Source organism: Cynocephalus volans, chromosome 2, assembly GCF_027409185.1.
Source record: "Cynocephalus volans isolate mCynVol1 chromosome 2, mCynVol1.pri, whole genome shotgun sequence".
Lineage (NCBI taxonomy): Eukaryota > Metazoa > Chordata > Mammalia > Dermoptera > Cynocephalidae > Cynocephalus > Cynocephalus volans.
In genome coordinates this window covers 14,606,851-14,625,552 of record NC_084461.1, presented here as the reverse complement: position 1 = coordinate 14,625,552, position 18,702 = coordinate 14,606,851, and the positions used below count along the sequence as shown (strand labels likewise).

Below are 18,702 nucleotides of genomic sequence, written 5' to 3'. Positions count from 1 at the left end.
GCTCTGAATACAATCATAAGAAACAAATATACCAAACTGGGCAGAGAGCCCAGAAACACCAGTCAAATACAAACTTTGGAGAGACAGAAGATGAAGGGGGGATGGGGCAGTGTGCTTGGACAAGAGGGCGATAAAAATGAGGATAAGGGCGAGAGAGGGTCAGGAGAGACCAACTAGAGTAGGAAGAATAATAAAATAGTAATGAAGAAGCCAGTCAAACAGGAGAGCCCTGCCCAAAGTCTGAAACGTATTCACAAAAGCTCTCATTTAGGAATTCCCATGGAGGATTTACATAGACACATATAAAAGTCACATGGTTTTTGCCCCCAGTGCATTTATTGGTAATCTTAACAAATATACACCCTAGCCTCTATTTTTGGATGAACTTTAACAACAGTGAAAAAAATGTCTCTAATTACTATTAAAAGCTTCATATGAATCTGAATCTTTGCTCAGTACAGAGAAATGGATCATTCTTTAAAGATCTAACTTATCCAATACAAAGCAGTAACAAATAGAGGAAAACACACACAACTCCATCTTTCCTCTTAGGCTTTATGTAAGTGCATGCAGAGAAAAGAGGTGCATTCTTTCAAAGGAATTTGGGGGTTTTTTTTATCCTGTTTTTTTCCAATAAGATAAGATCACTACATTTACTTGTCTCTAAGTCTTGAAACTACAAAACTTAACTGTTTCGATAATTTTAGGTCAAGTGATACAATCCAAAAGTCAAGGCTCTGTGTTCTCACATAAACCCCTAAAGTGCTTATTTCCCAAAGCGAAAATGTCTAAAATTATAGTTTACAAATGCCACCCAGGTGCATAGTGTAGAATAATGGACAAAGGGCTGGAGTATAAGATGCAACTTCTAATTTCAATTCTGCCATAAGTCAGCTAAATAATAATAATAATTAATAATAATAATAACATCCTATTTCATTGATTCAAAGCTCCATCCCCTCTCATTGCTCCTCTAACATCTTCCTGGAACAATCAGTATCATCTTAAAATCGCTGTGGCGATCATGTTATAATTGTGTGAAAACTCCCAGTCATGCTTTTTAGATCAGGAAAGCAGCAGCATCAATGTATCTTAGATTTGATAAAATGCGATCATAGTAGCCCAATAAGCAGTGTTTGTTATGTGCCAGGCACTATAACTTCATATTTACCACCTCAATCCATTCCTCGACAACTCTTAAAGGAAGAACCGCTATTGACTCCATGTTCCAGATGCAAAACTGGAGACACAGAGAGGTCATGTAACTTGCACAAGGTCACATATCTGGCCACACGCATGGCCAGTCTGAAACCTGGAAACTCTGCTATCCACTTCTGTGCTCTTAGCAACCACGCTTGCTGTTGTATCTCATACGGGAGCTTACGTGAGTCTTTGTAAGCATTTGGTGCCTGGGCTCCTTGTTAGTCCCCAAAACAAGAGTGCTGGACTTGGTCATTCCTAGAGTCATGTTTAGCTTTAAAACTTAGGGTTTTCTGACATAAATAAGAGTACATTACATCCACCTATTGGACAGGTACCAGATTATAGAGAAACAAATGACACTTTAATTTTAATTTTATTTGTTAAATTCTTTACAGAAGGATACTGTATTACTTTCCATTATACAAAAAAAAACCTTGTAGGATGAAACTGAGGCATTTTTGTTTTGGTTAAATAAAGTTAATTAAATATTAAGCAAATACAGCAAATATCATCTTTTAGGAAACTGAGTCACTACTTTTGTACCACTGTCTAATTCAGCTATCTTTTTCAACTTTGGTAGTGTTGGATATAGGGGGACAAACTAAAACCACAGCAAATAAATGTACCAGAATCTGGCACATAGCACGTAATTTGATCTTGTGACGATTGAAATAAGGTACATATACATCTATATATACACTATACACACACACACACCCCACACACAGATACACAAGCAAAATACAACAGTATTACCCATTGAACTGAGGACCTGAAACAATAAAATTTTCCCCACCCACTTTAGAACCATGAAAAGTCTATTACTGCATGGAATGGCATGGGAAACCATTAATCATTAACACCAGGTCTGTCTTCAAATCACACCAACACCTTATTTCTCCACCTATTAGGAATGCCTAGATTTGCCATAATAAAAATGTATCTCAGACTCTTTTTCAGATCCTTCATGAAATTAGGACTTTCGAAGGAAAACCTCACCAAAAAGAAACCACATTCTAACTTCTTTCCATCAAGTGCTGATCTGAAGGGATTCTTCAAGAGAAGGAGCAATAGAGAGTAATTTATGCTCTCATGTGACAACTTCTAGCTACAGACAGGAATTTCCTGTTTCAAAAATGAATTCCAACAACTTTTTTTTTTTTCCCAATGTTTTAAGTCTCTAGCAGAATGTATTTAAAGCCAATCCACTAGTTTACTGGACCAAATCAGGAGAATTTAAAAACAGTGTGCAGTAAGCATTGGAGATTGATTTAGCTACCTTACAAATAAGACTCTGATGAGGTCGCCTGTCTGGTAAGTAGCGGGGCCCAGACTCTAATTGAGTAACTGGGGCTGTTTGGCTCCAGCGCTGCTTGCCCAGCACCCCATTGTATGCTTCTCTGGTGTCCTCACTAGATGCCAAGTTCCTGAAGGACCAGCTAACGTTTCATTCGCCACTGGATCTCATGGGTGGGCCAAGCAAGTGCTGACACATAGAAGAAGATTAGTAAACATCTTCTGGCTAAACAACTTCATAAAGAAATGGGCGGTGTAGATAAACAAACACCCAAGCGTATCAATCCCTGAAAAACTCTCTCTGATCCTGGAAAGTGATAACTAGAGGATAGAAAAAAGGTCTGATTAACTTTCCTGGCCTTAACAACCAACTCAAGGGAATCTCAGTGCAATCAGAAAGTGAAGGCATGTGAGCCAACCTACTTGTCCCCCTCTGCCAGTCAGTCACCAAGTCTGTGGATTCTACCTGCTTTTCATCTCTGAAACCCCCTTATGTCCTGGCCATAGTTCAAGCTTCACCTGCTTTCACTGGGAGGCTCCTCCTACCTCCCACTGCAGATTACTGTTAGGGTGCAAGGGGTTAAGTATTATAAACAAAGATACATATAAGGGAAATCAAAGAAAATTTCATTTTAAAAAGTAAACATTGAATCGGGCCTGAATTCAGCAGGTCATGGTGGGTAACCACATGGGAAGAATATTCCAAGAAGAAAAGCAGCATGACAAAAGGCACAAATCTAGGAAAACAAAAGATAAGTTTAGGGAACACACAGGCCAGGGCACAGAGTGCATATAGATGAGTAGCTGGAAAGAAAGCTGGAGAGGGAATCTGGCTACAGCATATGCAGAGCCACAAGTACCAGATAAAAATAAATTCTGACTTAATTTCAGACAACAGGAGTTAGAGAATGTTTTCTAAAGAATTAGCTGGTTGATTACGCCAGGGAAACTATATACAATCTGGATATTTGTAGTAGTGATAATAAGCTAATAATTCATTTTTCAATTAATTCTAAATTTCACGGTACCACTGTGACTGTGACATAATAATTTGACAATCTCAGTGGGACATTATTTGAGCATAATAAAATGACTAATAAACTACTTAGGATGATCATGAGACTACATATTCATTTATAGTGATTTTTCATCTTGCTTATGATTCAATTCACTACTGTGTGCTCCATCTATCTAATGAATCTGTCCTTGCCACTGGTCTCTCGCGTAATGAGCATTGCATATTCCCCATTCTCTTAATAGCCAGTAACACAAAATGCTGATTTCAGGCAATAACAACTATGACCATCTGCTGCTTCTTCACTATTTCTTCTCTAATCTACTACCAACTATGATGAGCTTCAGAGATCACTCTTCAAAGAATAGTAGATGATCAGTTAGCAAAATAGGACCCTGTAGGAATTATTGAGATGTCTGATTTTAGCACCAGAGTGAGCAAATGGATCAGACAAATAACTGGTCTCTAGATCCATCTGCAGTCTATTCTGAGTTATAGCAGCAGAACAAGTCCTAACAAATTCCAAGACGCCTCTGTAAAAACAGCACCAGTAGCAGCAGCCAGGAACCATACGCTTGTTTTTGCTCTTTTGCCAACTGTGTGCTATTGATCAAGTCACTTTAAGTGTATAGGGCTTAATTTCCTCATCTATAAAATGAAAAGATGAGACTAAGTCCCCAAGCAGAAAACCAGTGCATGTCTCTTAACTGTCAGCTGAAGACTCCCTTTTAAGGACGGCTGTGATTGTTAAGAAGATAATGCCCCCAGCAGTGGCACCCTGTCCATCGGTGACCACCGCCAAGACAGCATCCTATTCCAGCTTCTTCACTGACTTATGTTGGGTTTCCTGGTAAACAGCCTCTGAAATGATCTGAGCACAGGCGGCACATTGGGAAGTGTCTTGGGATGGCACTTATGGAAGGCACGGGGAGAAGGCCAACTAGACAGGGAGAGAAGTTGGGCTGTGACACAGCTGCAATGTGGGACTCAGCCAATCCCATGGGGAGCTCTGGAGCCAAGATGGCCCTTCAGAGTTGTCCCAAATTGTACACCTGCCCCAACTAGTTATTGGATGTGGCCTTCCTCACACCAACTGTCTGCATTGGGTGACAGTAATTTCTAATGGGGCACTGGGCTGTGAGCCATCAGTGGTCAACACTCTGTGCAGCTGGGGGTCCTCAAGGGGCTATCTGGACAGAGAACTGGGGAAGCCAGTACATTTGCCTCAAATCTTCTGTAAGTAAGAAAAAAAAAAAACAGAGATATGGTGAGGAAGAGAGCAATGGATTAAAAGGAATCAGCTGGACTAAGAAAACCAATTTCACTGTCCTAAAGCCTTGGTATCTGTATGACCTTGGCAAAGCTGTTTCATTTCTTTGTGCCTCAGTCTTTCTCTATATGGTGCTCTGAGGTCATTTTCACCACTGAAATAGCCATAATTCTATTCCATATTTCATTCTTGGTCAATGTCCAAAGCTTACAAGTATTGCTAATGGGAGGGGTATCGAAAATGTCCAGTAGCATTTGAACTTAGCCTTCATTAAGTATGAAGAGACAGTCTTCAGCAACAGAAGATTCAAATCTGCACACTACAGTGGACACACAGCAATCCCACGATTAAATGAGATTTGTAGGCAGCTGCTTAAGAATTTCGACACTGGCTGAATACAATTATGTAGTTAGTAGTATCTTTACTACCCGTGCTCCCCCTGGTGAGGCAATTTTCCTTATTGGAAGTAAAGCAACCCCAAACAAAGCATTTAAAAATGATCCTCTTCCTGTTTTTATTAACCAGTATCAAAGAAATGACTATTTGAAGCACAACCAAGGGAGGGAATTGGATTTTTATTGCTCAGTTCACATTGTTATGTCTCTAGGAGCAGAGAAAGACTCTCTAAGGAAACATTGTCTCTCAAAACAAGCTTGCAGGGTAATCAACAGGGGAGATATTTCAAGAGAGAGGGAAAAATAGCAAATATTACTAAAATATAGTTAAATAGCAAAGAGGATACAAAATTAAAGGTGAAAAGCAAGCTGTTCAGGACAGGAATGTCATTTCTTGAAATTTACTTTCATGGTAGTGTTGTGAGGCACCCTCCCACAAGAAATGCACTTACACATCACTCGTGCAGAAAAGGGCACTCCAGCTGGCCAGCGTCCGTCTCCCAAGGTGCAACCAAGGAAGAGCAACATCGGGCTTTGGTCTTGTATGGTTTTTAAAGGCAAAAACTACATCCCGTTGGCACACGGGTTTGTCCAGGTGCACAAAGCAAGCTAGGGAGCTAGGTCACAGAAGCCAAGATTAAGCCATTGGAGCAACCAAGCATACAAGTTTTCAGTGTATGGTTCCTGTTCCCATGTAATAATTCACTGTGTATGGCTCCTATTTCTATGCAATTGCTTCTTGTTTCTATGAAAAGGTCAATGGTTTCTCATGCATAAGGGGCAGGGGGGTAGTCTGTAGGTCAGACGGGGCAAAATGGAGTTACTTAGGTTAAGCAAGCAATTCTACAGAAGCAGATAGCATATGTTATGATGGTGTAGGGAGCTCTATTTCAGTAGTATGCACAGGATACATTATCCAACAAGCCACATGAGTCTTTCTGACCAATGAAGCAGTTATTGATCTTTAAAATCAAAAACCAAAAAACAAACAAAAAACAAATGAATGGTGCCTGTGAAGCTGAATTTACACTATGGCACTTCAAAGTGAATGTCAACTAGGGTCAGTGTCATGCAGAGAAAAATCCCCTCCACCAATGAGACATCATATCCAACCATTTGATCTGAACACACATTCAGTAAACAAACTAAAACATACAGCTCCAAGTAGATATCATGCCACAGAAAGATTCCTGTAATGTGACCCTTATAAGTCCTTTGTTCACTAGGCAGTTGCCTTTACCTTGAGTTCCATCTCCAAAAGCTATCATATTAGGCTACTTGCTCCCTCTTTAGCTTTATTCTTATGATGACCCTTTATCTGAAGCTATTCCTCTAAGAGATACCATATCTTTTTTTAAACGACACTTTAATTTTAAATGTATTCCTTAAATTCCTTATAGAAGAACACTGTATTTCTCTCCACTGGTAGGAAAAAAACTTAAGAAGAGAAATAATGGAGTTTGGCCAATTTATAGGAAAGGGGTATTTTCATATAGTCTCAAGTATGTGTACACATCCATACATACTACAGATCAATGCTGTTTTTCTTTTCTATATTGATTATTCCACTTCTGATTTTAGCAAAGTAGGCAGCCAGAGGCAGATCTACTAGAAACCTCTCCAATCATACCAAACATATAATAACTTTATATTTTGTAAAACAGAAAGGAGAAAAATACAGATGCAAAGCCCCAAGATAAATTAGATCAATATGAATTTAAAAAGACTCGTAAACCTATGACTCTTTAATCCAGAGAGAGAACACAGAACCAAAGAAATGATTTATTAATTTAAAGGTCAAGTTTTCAAAATGGTTTCTAGATTTATGGTTTACTTAAGTTTCATATAAACTCAATTTCCAAATAAGTTGAAACGGATATCTCAAAACAATATTATTTTAATTAAAAATACACAGTAGCATTCTACTCAATCCTAATCACTGAAAATAGTTGTTGACAATACTGTAAATTGGTGAGGTTGGAGAGTCTTCAGCAATTGTCTTCAGTAGTGCTTAAAAATACATATTTCGTGTTCTTACTATCTTCACACATTAGAAGATATAATTACACAGTTAAAAACCAAGTTTCAAGTTAGAATATCCTCAGAAGAAAACAAGTCCAGAGAACCTTTTTTTTTTAGAGTAAATTGTCCAAGTTTGAGAAAGGTTCCCTGAAAATGAGACAAGGCTATTCATAGTTTTTTGTTTTGTTTTGTTTCTTTCTTTCTTTTTTTTTTTAGACCCAGTAAAGATCGTGGCTATAGATTCATACCCATTTATTCACATAACAAAACTATACTGAGGACCTACTGAGTAAACAGGGTTATATTCACAGTAGGGTGAGCATAAGGTAAAATGAGCGATCATTAAATACATAGAGACAGAAAATAGAAAAAGAAATAGAGATTAAACGGAAGGATAGTGAATGGGAAATAAAGCAATTTAAAAAGATGGATTTCTATCCCAAAATAGTAGAACCAAAATGACTTCTGGTACCAGCTCACCCTAAATGGCTTGCCCCAGGACCTAGACACTTCCAGAGACCTCTGAGAAATGTAGTCATTCAACAGCAAGGATACAAGAAGATTGAAGAGAATCAAGACTCCACTGATACACAGGGTCCCCAGTTTTAGGGCTCATTCTCTGGTCTTCCCAGGAGTAAAATAACATTCTCTAAATGTCCCAAGCAGAGGTTCACGGATGAGGGAGCCCCTGCTGAGTTTTATCAACTCGCAAGTGCACTCTAATAAACAATGTCATTTTGCCATGAACTTTTACCTAACAATAATTCATTGTGCATTCTCATTATAATAATTTTCTCACTGCGTCATGTCATAAGATGACCACTGGGGAAACAGGTTTCTCTGCCTCTAGCAGTGCTGCAAAAGCCATTAACGGATCCCCATTTTTACCTGCAGGTCCCTACTTTCATCACTAAGTACCAACAATTTAAAATACTGCCAGGAATTCCTGGTGACAACCCACTGGCATGATTATATTCTTTTTTGTCTTGTAGCACCTAAAGGAGTGGAGTGGTATAATGTACATTGCACTAAATTTAGAATCGGAATGACCCCACCTAATCTACATTGTAAAATCAAGACATGTCATTTAATCTGCCAAGACTTCAGTTTCCTCACTTATACACTGGGGATAATGAGAGACACCCTTGCCACAGTTCCTGTGATGATAGAAGAGATTATTTTCTGAAATGTTTTATAGTTTACAAAGCAATTTCAGACACAGTCATGGAGAAGCCACCCAGGGCTAACAAAAAAGAAGAGCAAGTTCTCAAATATATGTTGGAATAATTCTCCATATTAACTGCTGTTTTAAATCCATAGTTTTGAAATCAGAGAGAAATATGAAATATAAATTATAAACTATTTAGGGAGGGAAAAAATGTGTGTACTTTTTGCCGCTCTCCACTAACTTTTGTTTGTGAGCAAGTGCAAAGGTTATCCCAGGTAAGGGCCATTCCAGCACAACAATCAAATAAAAATTCATAAAGCTCTCAAGAATGCAGAGGACAGCCCCTTAGCTCTACTTTGCACCCTGAAGACGCTAAAGAATATGCTAATTATTTCATATGCTAAAGTTCTTATGGACATTAGATAGTCTGCTGATTTGTCAGCAGATTGTTGCCTAATGAGCAGTTAATTTGCGCTTTGGAGAGCCACGCAGAATGAGCTGAAAGTTTCCTTCAGAAGATGTCTCATTTTTGATCACCTCGTCCATAAAACTGTAGCTTGGTCTTTTCTTTTTAACAGCTACTTTTCAGTCACTGCAATTCTTAGAAACATACAAACAAAACAAAGACTGAGAAAAACTTTGGCTGCAACTGAAATGTCGAGGTGGGAGGGGGACATGGGCACAGTGAAAAGGGGTGTAGACTCCAGAGCAGCCACAGGGATCTCAGGCATGACTCTGCCACTCACCAGCCAGCCGTGTGTGCCCTGCACAGGGTGTCAGCCTCGATGCACCAGTGTTGGCAACTGTACTGTGGGCTAATCAGTGCCTACCTCACTGGCCATCCTGGGGACTACATGAACAACTGTGTAAGGTGTTTAGAGGAGGAGGTGGCACCTAGTAAATGCTCATTAACTGTTCGCTGCTACTATTCAATATAATATAATAAATATAATAAACTTGGCAATAGCCAAGCCTACCAAATATCTATTAATAATCATTTTTGTTCCATGAGCTGAAATTTTACTTAAGAGAGTTAAGTAGAACATTGATTCTGTTCTACACAAAAGAGGGCAATTGATGCTCTAATTCCCATTCTCCCTGAATGTGTCCTCTTCTCCCCACTCCTTGTATTTATGCTCTTTCCTCTTCCCCACCCTCTGTCACACATGTCCTTCCTCTTCCTGGGATTGAGCTGCCTCTGACAGATGTGCAGGGCCTGGCCTTGGTCTTGGACTTCACCAAGATGCTCCCAAGATTTGACCCATGTACTCAATTGAACCAAAAAGTTCAACTGCACATATAAGTAGACTTTTTCTGACTTCTCCACCTTGCCAAAAAGTGGCTTACTTGCAGCAAGAAGGTCAATCCACAAGTGTAACAGAAATTCCTGAAATTTTTCTCTAGAAATTTTGATTCTCTTTCCATTGCTACATCTGCTTGGAAAATGCAGCAAAGGAATTTACCACAGAAGGGTAGCAAACAAAAAATGTTTTAATAACATTTCTACACATTGCTCAAGGCTTCTAAAGTTACAATTATGAGTTCATGCAGTGTTAACAACTGTTTTTCATTTTGTTCCTGCTTTAAGAATTGAAATAGGAATTGATCGAATGAGCACATTGAATGCACAATGGAACAGAGATTTATGGCTCCAGAAACAGTCTACACTTCTTCAACTATGGAACCGGGAAAATGTTGACCATGTGTTTACATTTCATTACTGAGGAAAATTCAGAGATGGTCAGTGGTCATTGATGTTAAAAGTTTGAAAGCTGTACTTCTTTGGGGTATTAACTAGCACATTTTGAAAGTATCTGCCCTTGGGCTTTCATCCTCCTTGCAAGCTTGGGAAGCACTCGAGCTGGCCAGATATTCCTGCCCCTTCACTGAAGCATACCAAGGTCTTCACTGCTATGGAACCCACAGGAATCACTTTCCACGAACTAAACCATATGAGAAATAAAATATGTAGATTTTCTGGAAAAACTAGTTAGAGTTTCTAAACAAAATATTTAGTTTCCCCCAAAACCCTAAGTCACTCCTCCCCATAACCTAGTTTTTAGAGAGCACGTGCATCTTTTAGATATTACAGGAATCGTAGGCACTGTCCAGAGCTGTCATTATTTAGAAAGCAGCTCAATTGCTATGCATATTTTTCACTTATCACTCACATTCAGTTAGCATGATGGAGAAGTCCAGTGCTATGGGAAAAGTTCATGTATTGGAAACTTGACCCCCACTGTAACAGTGTTAAGAGGGTGGGAAATCCAATATAATATTTGAAAGGTGGGGCTTTTAATAGGTGATTAGATAATGAGGACTGTGCCCTTGTGAATAGATCGGTCCATTCATAGACTAATGGGTGTGGTTCTGATAGCTTTAAAAGGACAGCAAATGAGGAGGTGAGCTCTCTTGCTCAGCCCATTCTCGCCATGTCATGATACCACATCACTGTAGAGAGTTCCCACCAACAAGACCCTCACCAGATGTGTTCCCTGGACTTTGGACTTCCAAGGCTCCAAAACTGTAAGAAATAAATTTCATTCCTTTATAAATTTCCCAGTTTCAGATATTCTGTTATAAGCAACAGAAAACAGAGTAATACATAAGGTCTTCTCTGGCTCCTCACAGCAGGCATGGTGCCTGGCAAACATTCTTGAGTAAATTGTTCTCTGTGTGTGGTTCTAGACCATTTGTAGCTTCTGATCAAAGATCACTAACCAATAATATGAATTGAAAGACTTACATAAAAAGTTAGAACATTTATTAAAGACATTCAGCATAAGCACAATTAAGGGTCTTGCTTCAAGTTAGTAGAACTACATGATTTAGGGTAATGATAAAAATAACACTAATACTCTAAGTATAGTCAGTGTACACTACTGCATAGAAAATAGGAAGTCATTTATCACACCCAATTTTTGGTGTGAAAGATTATGTCCCACAGAGGGCAGGGAATTAAAATCAGTACATTTGCCAATTAATATCTAAATATATTTAGGTAGACATAAATACATATGTATAATACATATACACACATACACGGAATTAACCCAGAAAAAGTGAGGGGAATGCTTTTTAACAACAAACTAAAACGATAAAGATGTATTCAGAAGAAAAAGTACCAACAGGAGTTAGAACAAAATAATAAAGCTTCGTCAAACATAATTGCACGTGACAGAATGTTTGCTAGACAACTTGGTTTAGGGTCAGATAGTTGATCACCCTATTCAATGCAGAAATCTTCAGCACTATCTTCACTATAATCACTGCATTCCCAAGTTAGAGGACTCACTTCCTCATTAGGTAGCCCCGCTCTCATCATTAGACGGGTCTTTATCAGACTGAGCCAAATCTAATTTCTTGTAACTTACATACATTGGTCTTTATTTGAAATTTAATGTTCATCATGACACTCTTCAAATACTACTTTTAAGACATTAAGTTTCTAAACTTCAGTTCTTCCCCCTCTTCATTCATTCACGGTATTTATTTACTCGAGATTTTATTCCAGATGCTGTCACATTTTTTAATACATCCCCACAGCCATCTTAAAATGCATATTATCCAGAAGGTTCCACCAGTCAAACAGCCAAGCAAAGTTGTCTAAGCAGCTTTCAGAGATACCAGCAGATATGGGCTAAAGGTAAAAATGATTTTTAATTACTCAAAATCAATCCAGAATTCATTCTGTTTCAAAGGGCAGAAGGAGTTAAGACAAAGTTTATGTGAATTGATTCCCAAGTGGAAAGAAAAGTTAGCTCTCTTTTCTCTCTTTTGTTTAAAATGTGCAAAAAAAAAAAATCCCCAAATCTCTGAAAATATCTTCTTATTGTCAGACCAAAGATGGTATTGTTAGCTGTACTACTTTTATTTAAACCTAACAGAGGAACAGTATCATTTATCTTCTGATTTGCATTAAAATGAAATTATTCACTGGAAGCAAAAGATGAAGACCTACGTCTATTGCAGAATTAGGATGACATTTAGAGGTACCTTCAGACCGATATGCAAATATCCAGTAAGTCAGGCAGCATCCACTAGTCAAAGCAATAATAGGACACCACCTTTGACGAGCATGTCCTAGGCCTTATTGTCATTTCCCCTCCTCCAAAATGAAATCACAAATTATCTGATATAAGTGGATTAAACATATTAGCAAAGAATCGAGGCAAAAAAAAAAAAAAATGCCCAGCAGCCAGACTGACTCTGTTTCATTGTAGTTGACTACAGAAGATAGATAATGTTATACTTTGCATAAAATGATAATTTATGCTCTCAAACACTGCAACGGACTGAATACTTGTATCCCCCCAAAATTCATAAGTTGAGCCCTAATCCCAATATGACAGTATTTGGAGGTGGGGCTTGTGGGAGGTAAATAAGTCATGAGGGTGGAGACTTTATGAATGGGATTAGTGTCCTTATAAAAAGAGACCAGAGAGCTAGTTAGCTGTCTTCCCACCCCAGCCATGTGAGGATACAACGAGAAGATGAGCAACCTAGAAGAGGTCCCCCACCAGAACCTGCCCAAGCTAGCATCCTGCTCTCTGACTTCCAACCTCTAGAACTGTGAGAAGAAAATTTCTGTAGTTTATAAGCCACCCAGTCTATGGTACTTTTCTGTACCAGCTTGCACTAAGACAATTGTGAAGAGTAACCACCTCAGTTTAACACAGTAGTGAAAAGTGACAGCCAACATGCTACCTGGATCCTCAAAGCTCAGGTCCTCATTTCCTTTAAGACCTGGTCTAAATGCCAATGAGGCCTATGGTGACCACTCTAATTAAAAGTGCAATACCCTCGTCCCACATTCCCAATTATTTTATCTGTCAATTTTCTTTATTCAAAGAACTTAGCCCCTTGTAGTCTACCACATGGTTTTATTGAATTACTCTGTGTGTGTATGTTAAATGTCACATTTCCTCTCCCTCCCAACACACACACACACACACACACACACACACACACACACACACACACACAAGAATATACATTTGACAAGGACAGGATCTTGATCTGTTTATTGACTTATCCCAAGAATTTAAAAGAGTTCCTGGCACACAGCAGGAAGTAAAAAGCCAACATAGGGCCGAGCCCGTGGCGCACTTGGTAGAGTGCTGCGCTGGCAGCGCGGCGACGCTCCCGCCGCGGGTTCGGATCCTATATAGGACTGACCAGTGCACTCACTGGCTGAGTGCCGGTCACGAAAAAACGACCAAAAAAAAAAAAAAATTTTCAAAAAAAAAAAAAGCCAACATAAATTAGTTGAATGAATGAATAAATGACTCTGGGCTTAGACAGAGTTGGCCCTGAGTCCCAATTCAGCCTACACTTGCTGTGTGACTGGGAAAATGATTATCCTCTCTGGTCCTGTGTTCCCTCATCAGTAGAACAGGGAATACAAGCATCTACCTGATAGGATCATGAGGATGGAGCCAGTGAATGTCAAGTGTTTAGAATCACACCTGGACCTAGAAAGCTTTCAGTAAAGATTGGTGGCCATCGTCATTATTATTTCAAGGTATGCTTCCCGAGGTGGCGATGGATTTGTGATGATTTACACTCTCAGGCTACTGACTCTCCTCACACCTGACAGCACTGATCTGAAATGGTGAAAAGGACCCCCAGGTCCTTCGTGGAGCAACAAAGCTACCAACAGTCAAGCCCTATCACTATGGTCCCATCAGCTCTGATTAAACAACATCCAGGGCTTTGAAAAGGAGCTGTTAACAGTGTAAGTGCTACTGCCTCTGACCTGCTGAAGTAGAATAAACATAACACTGAAACCACTGAGTAAGTGATGGTGAGGCTCAGAAACCTTAAAAGGCAGGGAAAGCAGCTCCTCTCTTCCAACTTGAAGGGAGATTTGTTTATTTGGCTTAACTAGAGTCAAAGCTAATGGTCCTAATGGCTTTGAATCGCCCCAACTCATTCTACAGATTTCTACACATGGGCAATAACTTACACTTTATGAAAGAAGATAAAGCGAAAAAAATAGTGATCCATAAAAGAATTCTCCCGAACATACTAATCATTTAGACATTCGTTTATGTTTCTAGAAAGCTAAAGACCAAGAATGGTATGGTAACTTTTTCCTGGAGCAAAATCCACGTCTGCCAAGACAGTAGAGGGCAGGCCTGCAAACTGGACCACTGAACTGAATATTCACTAAAGATTTAGGAAAACAAGACACCTTGAAAATACCCATTATGGATTTACACATACCTTTGATCTAGGGAGAAAAGCAACCTTAATTAACCATCTGTCAAGTGGTCCATTAAGGCATTATCAGAGCAAAGTGAGATGAATGACTACAGGCTCAAAAAACAGAGAATGACAAATAATGCCAACAAGAAATTGCCCTCTTCACTTTGGAGAAGAAGGATCGCAAGAAATGAAGCTGGAATTAAATTTCCAGACTCCCAAGTCAACGCTCCGTCCTCTGCACAAGAACTTCCCCAAACTTTAGTGGGCATCTGATAAATAACTGAGTAGTTCCAGAATAACCCAAGATTCTGCCTTTCTGACAAGCTCCTGGGAGATATTGATACTCCTGTACCTTGGATAAAACTGAGTTGGAAGCCTCTGCCGTGCTAAGGTAAGCCTCACAAATAATTTTTTTTTTTTTAATGAAAAGGGAATTTCCCAACAGCAGGAGAAAGTGAGATTACTGGTGGAATACTGAGGTTTTAAAAGTTCTAATAATTCAGCAGTAGTTGCAATATTCAAGGGACATTTGCATGGTGGTATCAATTGCCATTAACACATAAAATATATTTAAGTTGCAGTATTTTTGAAGTATACACAACACCAGTGCTTTATACTTGACTGAATTTTACTGATATTGCATCCATTGGTAATTTCTCCCCTATGTTTAAAATATGCCATATCTAAATTGCACTAAATCTATAAAACTGTCTTAATTTTCAGTCTCCTTTGATAGTAGAGAAACTATATCTAGGGGTTGCTTTCACTTTCTTTGAAATTTTACATTATAGATATCAAAGACGGCACTGACACACCAACCAACAGGCTTATTTGCATAGATTTTACCATAGAATAACACAACACGACAAAATTGACTATACCCAATTACATATATTATGACCCTGGTTAGGAGGGGCCACATAAAAGAAGAAAAAAAAAGGTCACGTTGCTTCTATTTCTTCTATTTGCTCATTTTTTCCTCACGTATCACAGATGAATCCCCATGCATCTGAAGAGTTGATGTAAACTAAACACAGTGTTTGGGTTTAGTTTAGTGTCCAGCCAAAACTCAGTTACCTCCCAAAGCTTCCTATTGGTCCCCTTGCATCAGCTGAGCACAAGAAGTTTTTCCTGTAAAAAGCCCACAGTGTATCTAAATCTGATCCCAGTACAATTGCACTTCAGCTGAAGTGAAAATGCAGAGGTAGCATTTGCGGATAACAGCTGGAGAACATTAGTTCCCTGTCTCTCCTTTTCTCTCCCAAGGGTTGAAAATTCTGCTGTTCAGACAGGAAGTCGTCATATACCACACACTGTACAATACGAGAGTGCTGGGATATAAGAACAAGTTGCAGAGGATTAGAAGGACGGTGGGCAGGGGGTTCATGCAACAACACAAAGCAGCGACTGTATACCTCCTGGACTGTCCTTTTCTTCGACAGTGTGCAAGTGGCATATCATACGCACACCCAGAATTGACAAGCACACAGTACAATTACTGAAAGCTTTTTAATAATTGAGTGAGAAGACTTAATCTTTCTTTTTTCCACACATTTTTATAATATTAACTCTAAGACGTTTGGGGGATTGGCCAAGATTCTCCAATAATCTTTTTTTTTTTTTTTTTTTGGCATATTTTCACATTTGCTATCTAAAAAGATACCCTTTAACTTAAAAAAAAATGGAATGAAATTGTCCAAAAAAAAAAAAAAATCACACATAGCTGCACACAATAAAATATATATATATATGTATATGCAATATATATATGGAATTCAAAACATGAAGATATGGAAAAGAATGATTTAAACAAAATGTTCATGTGAATATGGTTTTTTAGGTCGGTTTCCGCTGTAATTTCACAAAGCTGCTGAGAAATGAACACAGACACAAACACGGGGAGAGGAGACATCCACATTCTGTGGCCACAGCTCAAAGTTCTGAACAGGATGATAAGTTTCCTTAGCACCACATGCTGAATAGCTATTCTGCATTCCTACCAGTCTGCAGGGCTGGCCCCTCCTTTGCAACCGCCTGGCCTCTGGGGGCGGCCTGTAAAACGGACCCTGTCTCTTCCACTCCCCTCCAGCCAAGTTCACTAGATACGACCCTTCTTAACTTTTGAACTGTAGAAAATGCCTCTGCCTTATGCATATCGGGGGCATGCTGTTAATCAACTGGGTTACAACACTATGGTTTTATGCAAAGAGGGGGAGGAGGAACGAGAGAGAAGCCAACCCGCACACATCCATCATCCTTTTAGGAGTAGGTGGAGTTTAAAGTTTCCCCAACTTCCAAGTTCGCACTTGACAGGCAATATTTCTGTGCAATTTCCAGCCCTACGTAACAGATGGTCCTTTGCCCGTCTTGAGCCCTGAGAGAGCCCAGACAAAGCCCTCAGCCACTCCACGCCTCGCGAGACCCCCGGGTGGTTAGTTTCATGAAGCTGTCAGACCAGGGGCAGTTAGCAAAGAAAGGAAATGTAACTCTTCCTTCCAAAAGTTTTCCCTGCTACAGAATAGTCCAGGGGACTGGAGCACAAAGGCCTGGGAAAGTTTTCAATGCGTTATTTTTCAAAAACCTTTTCCGACCTCTGCCAAACCATCATCTCCTAAACCCCAGATGCCCAGGGAAGGAGAGTTGAGGCACACGTATTCAGAAACACAGCAGAGGTGCAACTTGAGCCGTCCTCCAAACAACCTGAGAAGTTGCTTAAAGAGCACGGTCAGCCAGCATCCTCGCGGAGCCTGACCCACTCACTGATCACTCTGTGCCTAGGGGGAAGGTGACGGCCCAGACAGGGTGCCCAGTGGGGCGCGCGCCACAGCAGCGCGCGAGACGTTCCTTTGCAGCCCGAGGGCGAGGGGAAGGAAGGGGGGGGGGCGATCCGGAGTCCGAGGACGGGCGGCCCACTCACCCTCGCTGCCGTACTGTTTGCCATTGTTCGCGCCCATCCTGTCGCCGTCATGCCCGCCGTCTCCAGGGACACTCCATAGCTGGGGCGCACCTCCCGCGCGCTCGGCCCGAGGAAAGCCCGTCCGACGGGACCGTTAGCTGCACATACCCCCACGCTCTGGGGCCGATCTCCGGCCCGGGGCGGCCCCTGCACTCCGGTGCGAGGGGGGCGCTCCGTCCCCTCCTGGCACCTCCGACAGCTCCGGGCGGGGCCGGGGGCAGCCGTGGTTCTTAGAATCCGCGCTCGGGGCCAGCGGGCGCAGCGCCGCCGAGAGCCCGCGCCCCAGGGCCGCCCAGAGGCTCGCCGCGTCGCAGCCGCCGGGTCCCCATCCGACCGCCCCGATCCCCTGCTGTGGGCGCTGAGCCACGCGGACACCCGGGCTCCCCGACTCGGCCACCTCCTTCGGGCGTCCCTGCGCGCCCGCGGCTTCCCCGGGGAGGGCGCGGCGGCCACTTGTTGCCAATGGCCCGAGCGGGCGCAGACTCCCGACCCGGCGCTGCTTGCCCGCGGGCCGGACTTTTGTTAGCGCCAGGCGCCTCCTCTCGCCGCCCAGCGTCAATCACAGCTGGAGCCCCGGGGAGGAAGGCCGGCCCGGAGATGCGCGGCCTTTTAAAGGGGCAGCGCGCCTTTTCGGGGCCCCGGCGCCCGGCCCCAGCCTGCGCGCAGGCTCTGCGCGCCCCCCGCGAGCCGAGTGGAGCAAGGGAACGTGCTGCTGGCTCTGCTTGACTATTGTTCTTTTATAGGTTTGGACCCTAATGTGTAAGATGAGCTTCCAAGCGTCGCTTGAAATCCCTTGGGTCTGCAAATATGGCCTGTTTTAGGTGTGTGGGCATTTAAAATAAACACGCATCAGTTTCTGATGCTGACACATTTCAGATACCTATTCTGGAATGTTCCGGGGCTCCCGTGCTTAGGGACCGAGGTGAGGCATGGGCGGGGGGGGGGGGGGGGACAGAGGGAAAACTCGAGGCGAACTTCGCAGGGAGTCGGTCCCCAGAGTGCCTAAAACATTCTCCGCCCCTCTGAAGGAGGCTTCTTGGCTGGGAACTTTCAAGAGCTTCTGAGCCAGAAGTGTATTTTCTCCTCGTTTCTATTACTTTTTTTCCTTGTGGTTGGTGTTATCCTTTGTTTAATACATTACGACCTCTTTTGGAGATTATTTGGCAC

At 41.3% G+C, this 18,702-nt stretch overlaps 1 protein-coding gene across 1 annotated transcript in view; it reads right to left on the bottom strand.

The window, feature by feature from the left end:
* FBXL7 (F-box and leucine rich repeat protein 7) overlaps nt 1-17,712 on the bottom strand; it is a 390,711-nt gene extending 372,999 nt beyond the window's left edge. The window contains exon 1 of the mRNA XM_063088028.1: nt 17,497-17,712. Coding sequence (XP_062944098.1) covers nt 17,497-17,533 — 37 coding nt within the window. The 5' untranslated portion in view covers nt 17,534-17,712. The remainder of the gene's footprint in view (nt 1-17,496) is intronic.
* Between the last annotated feature and the right edge of the window lie 990 nt (nt 17,713-18,702).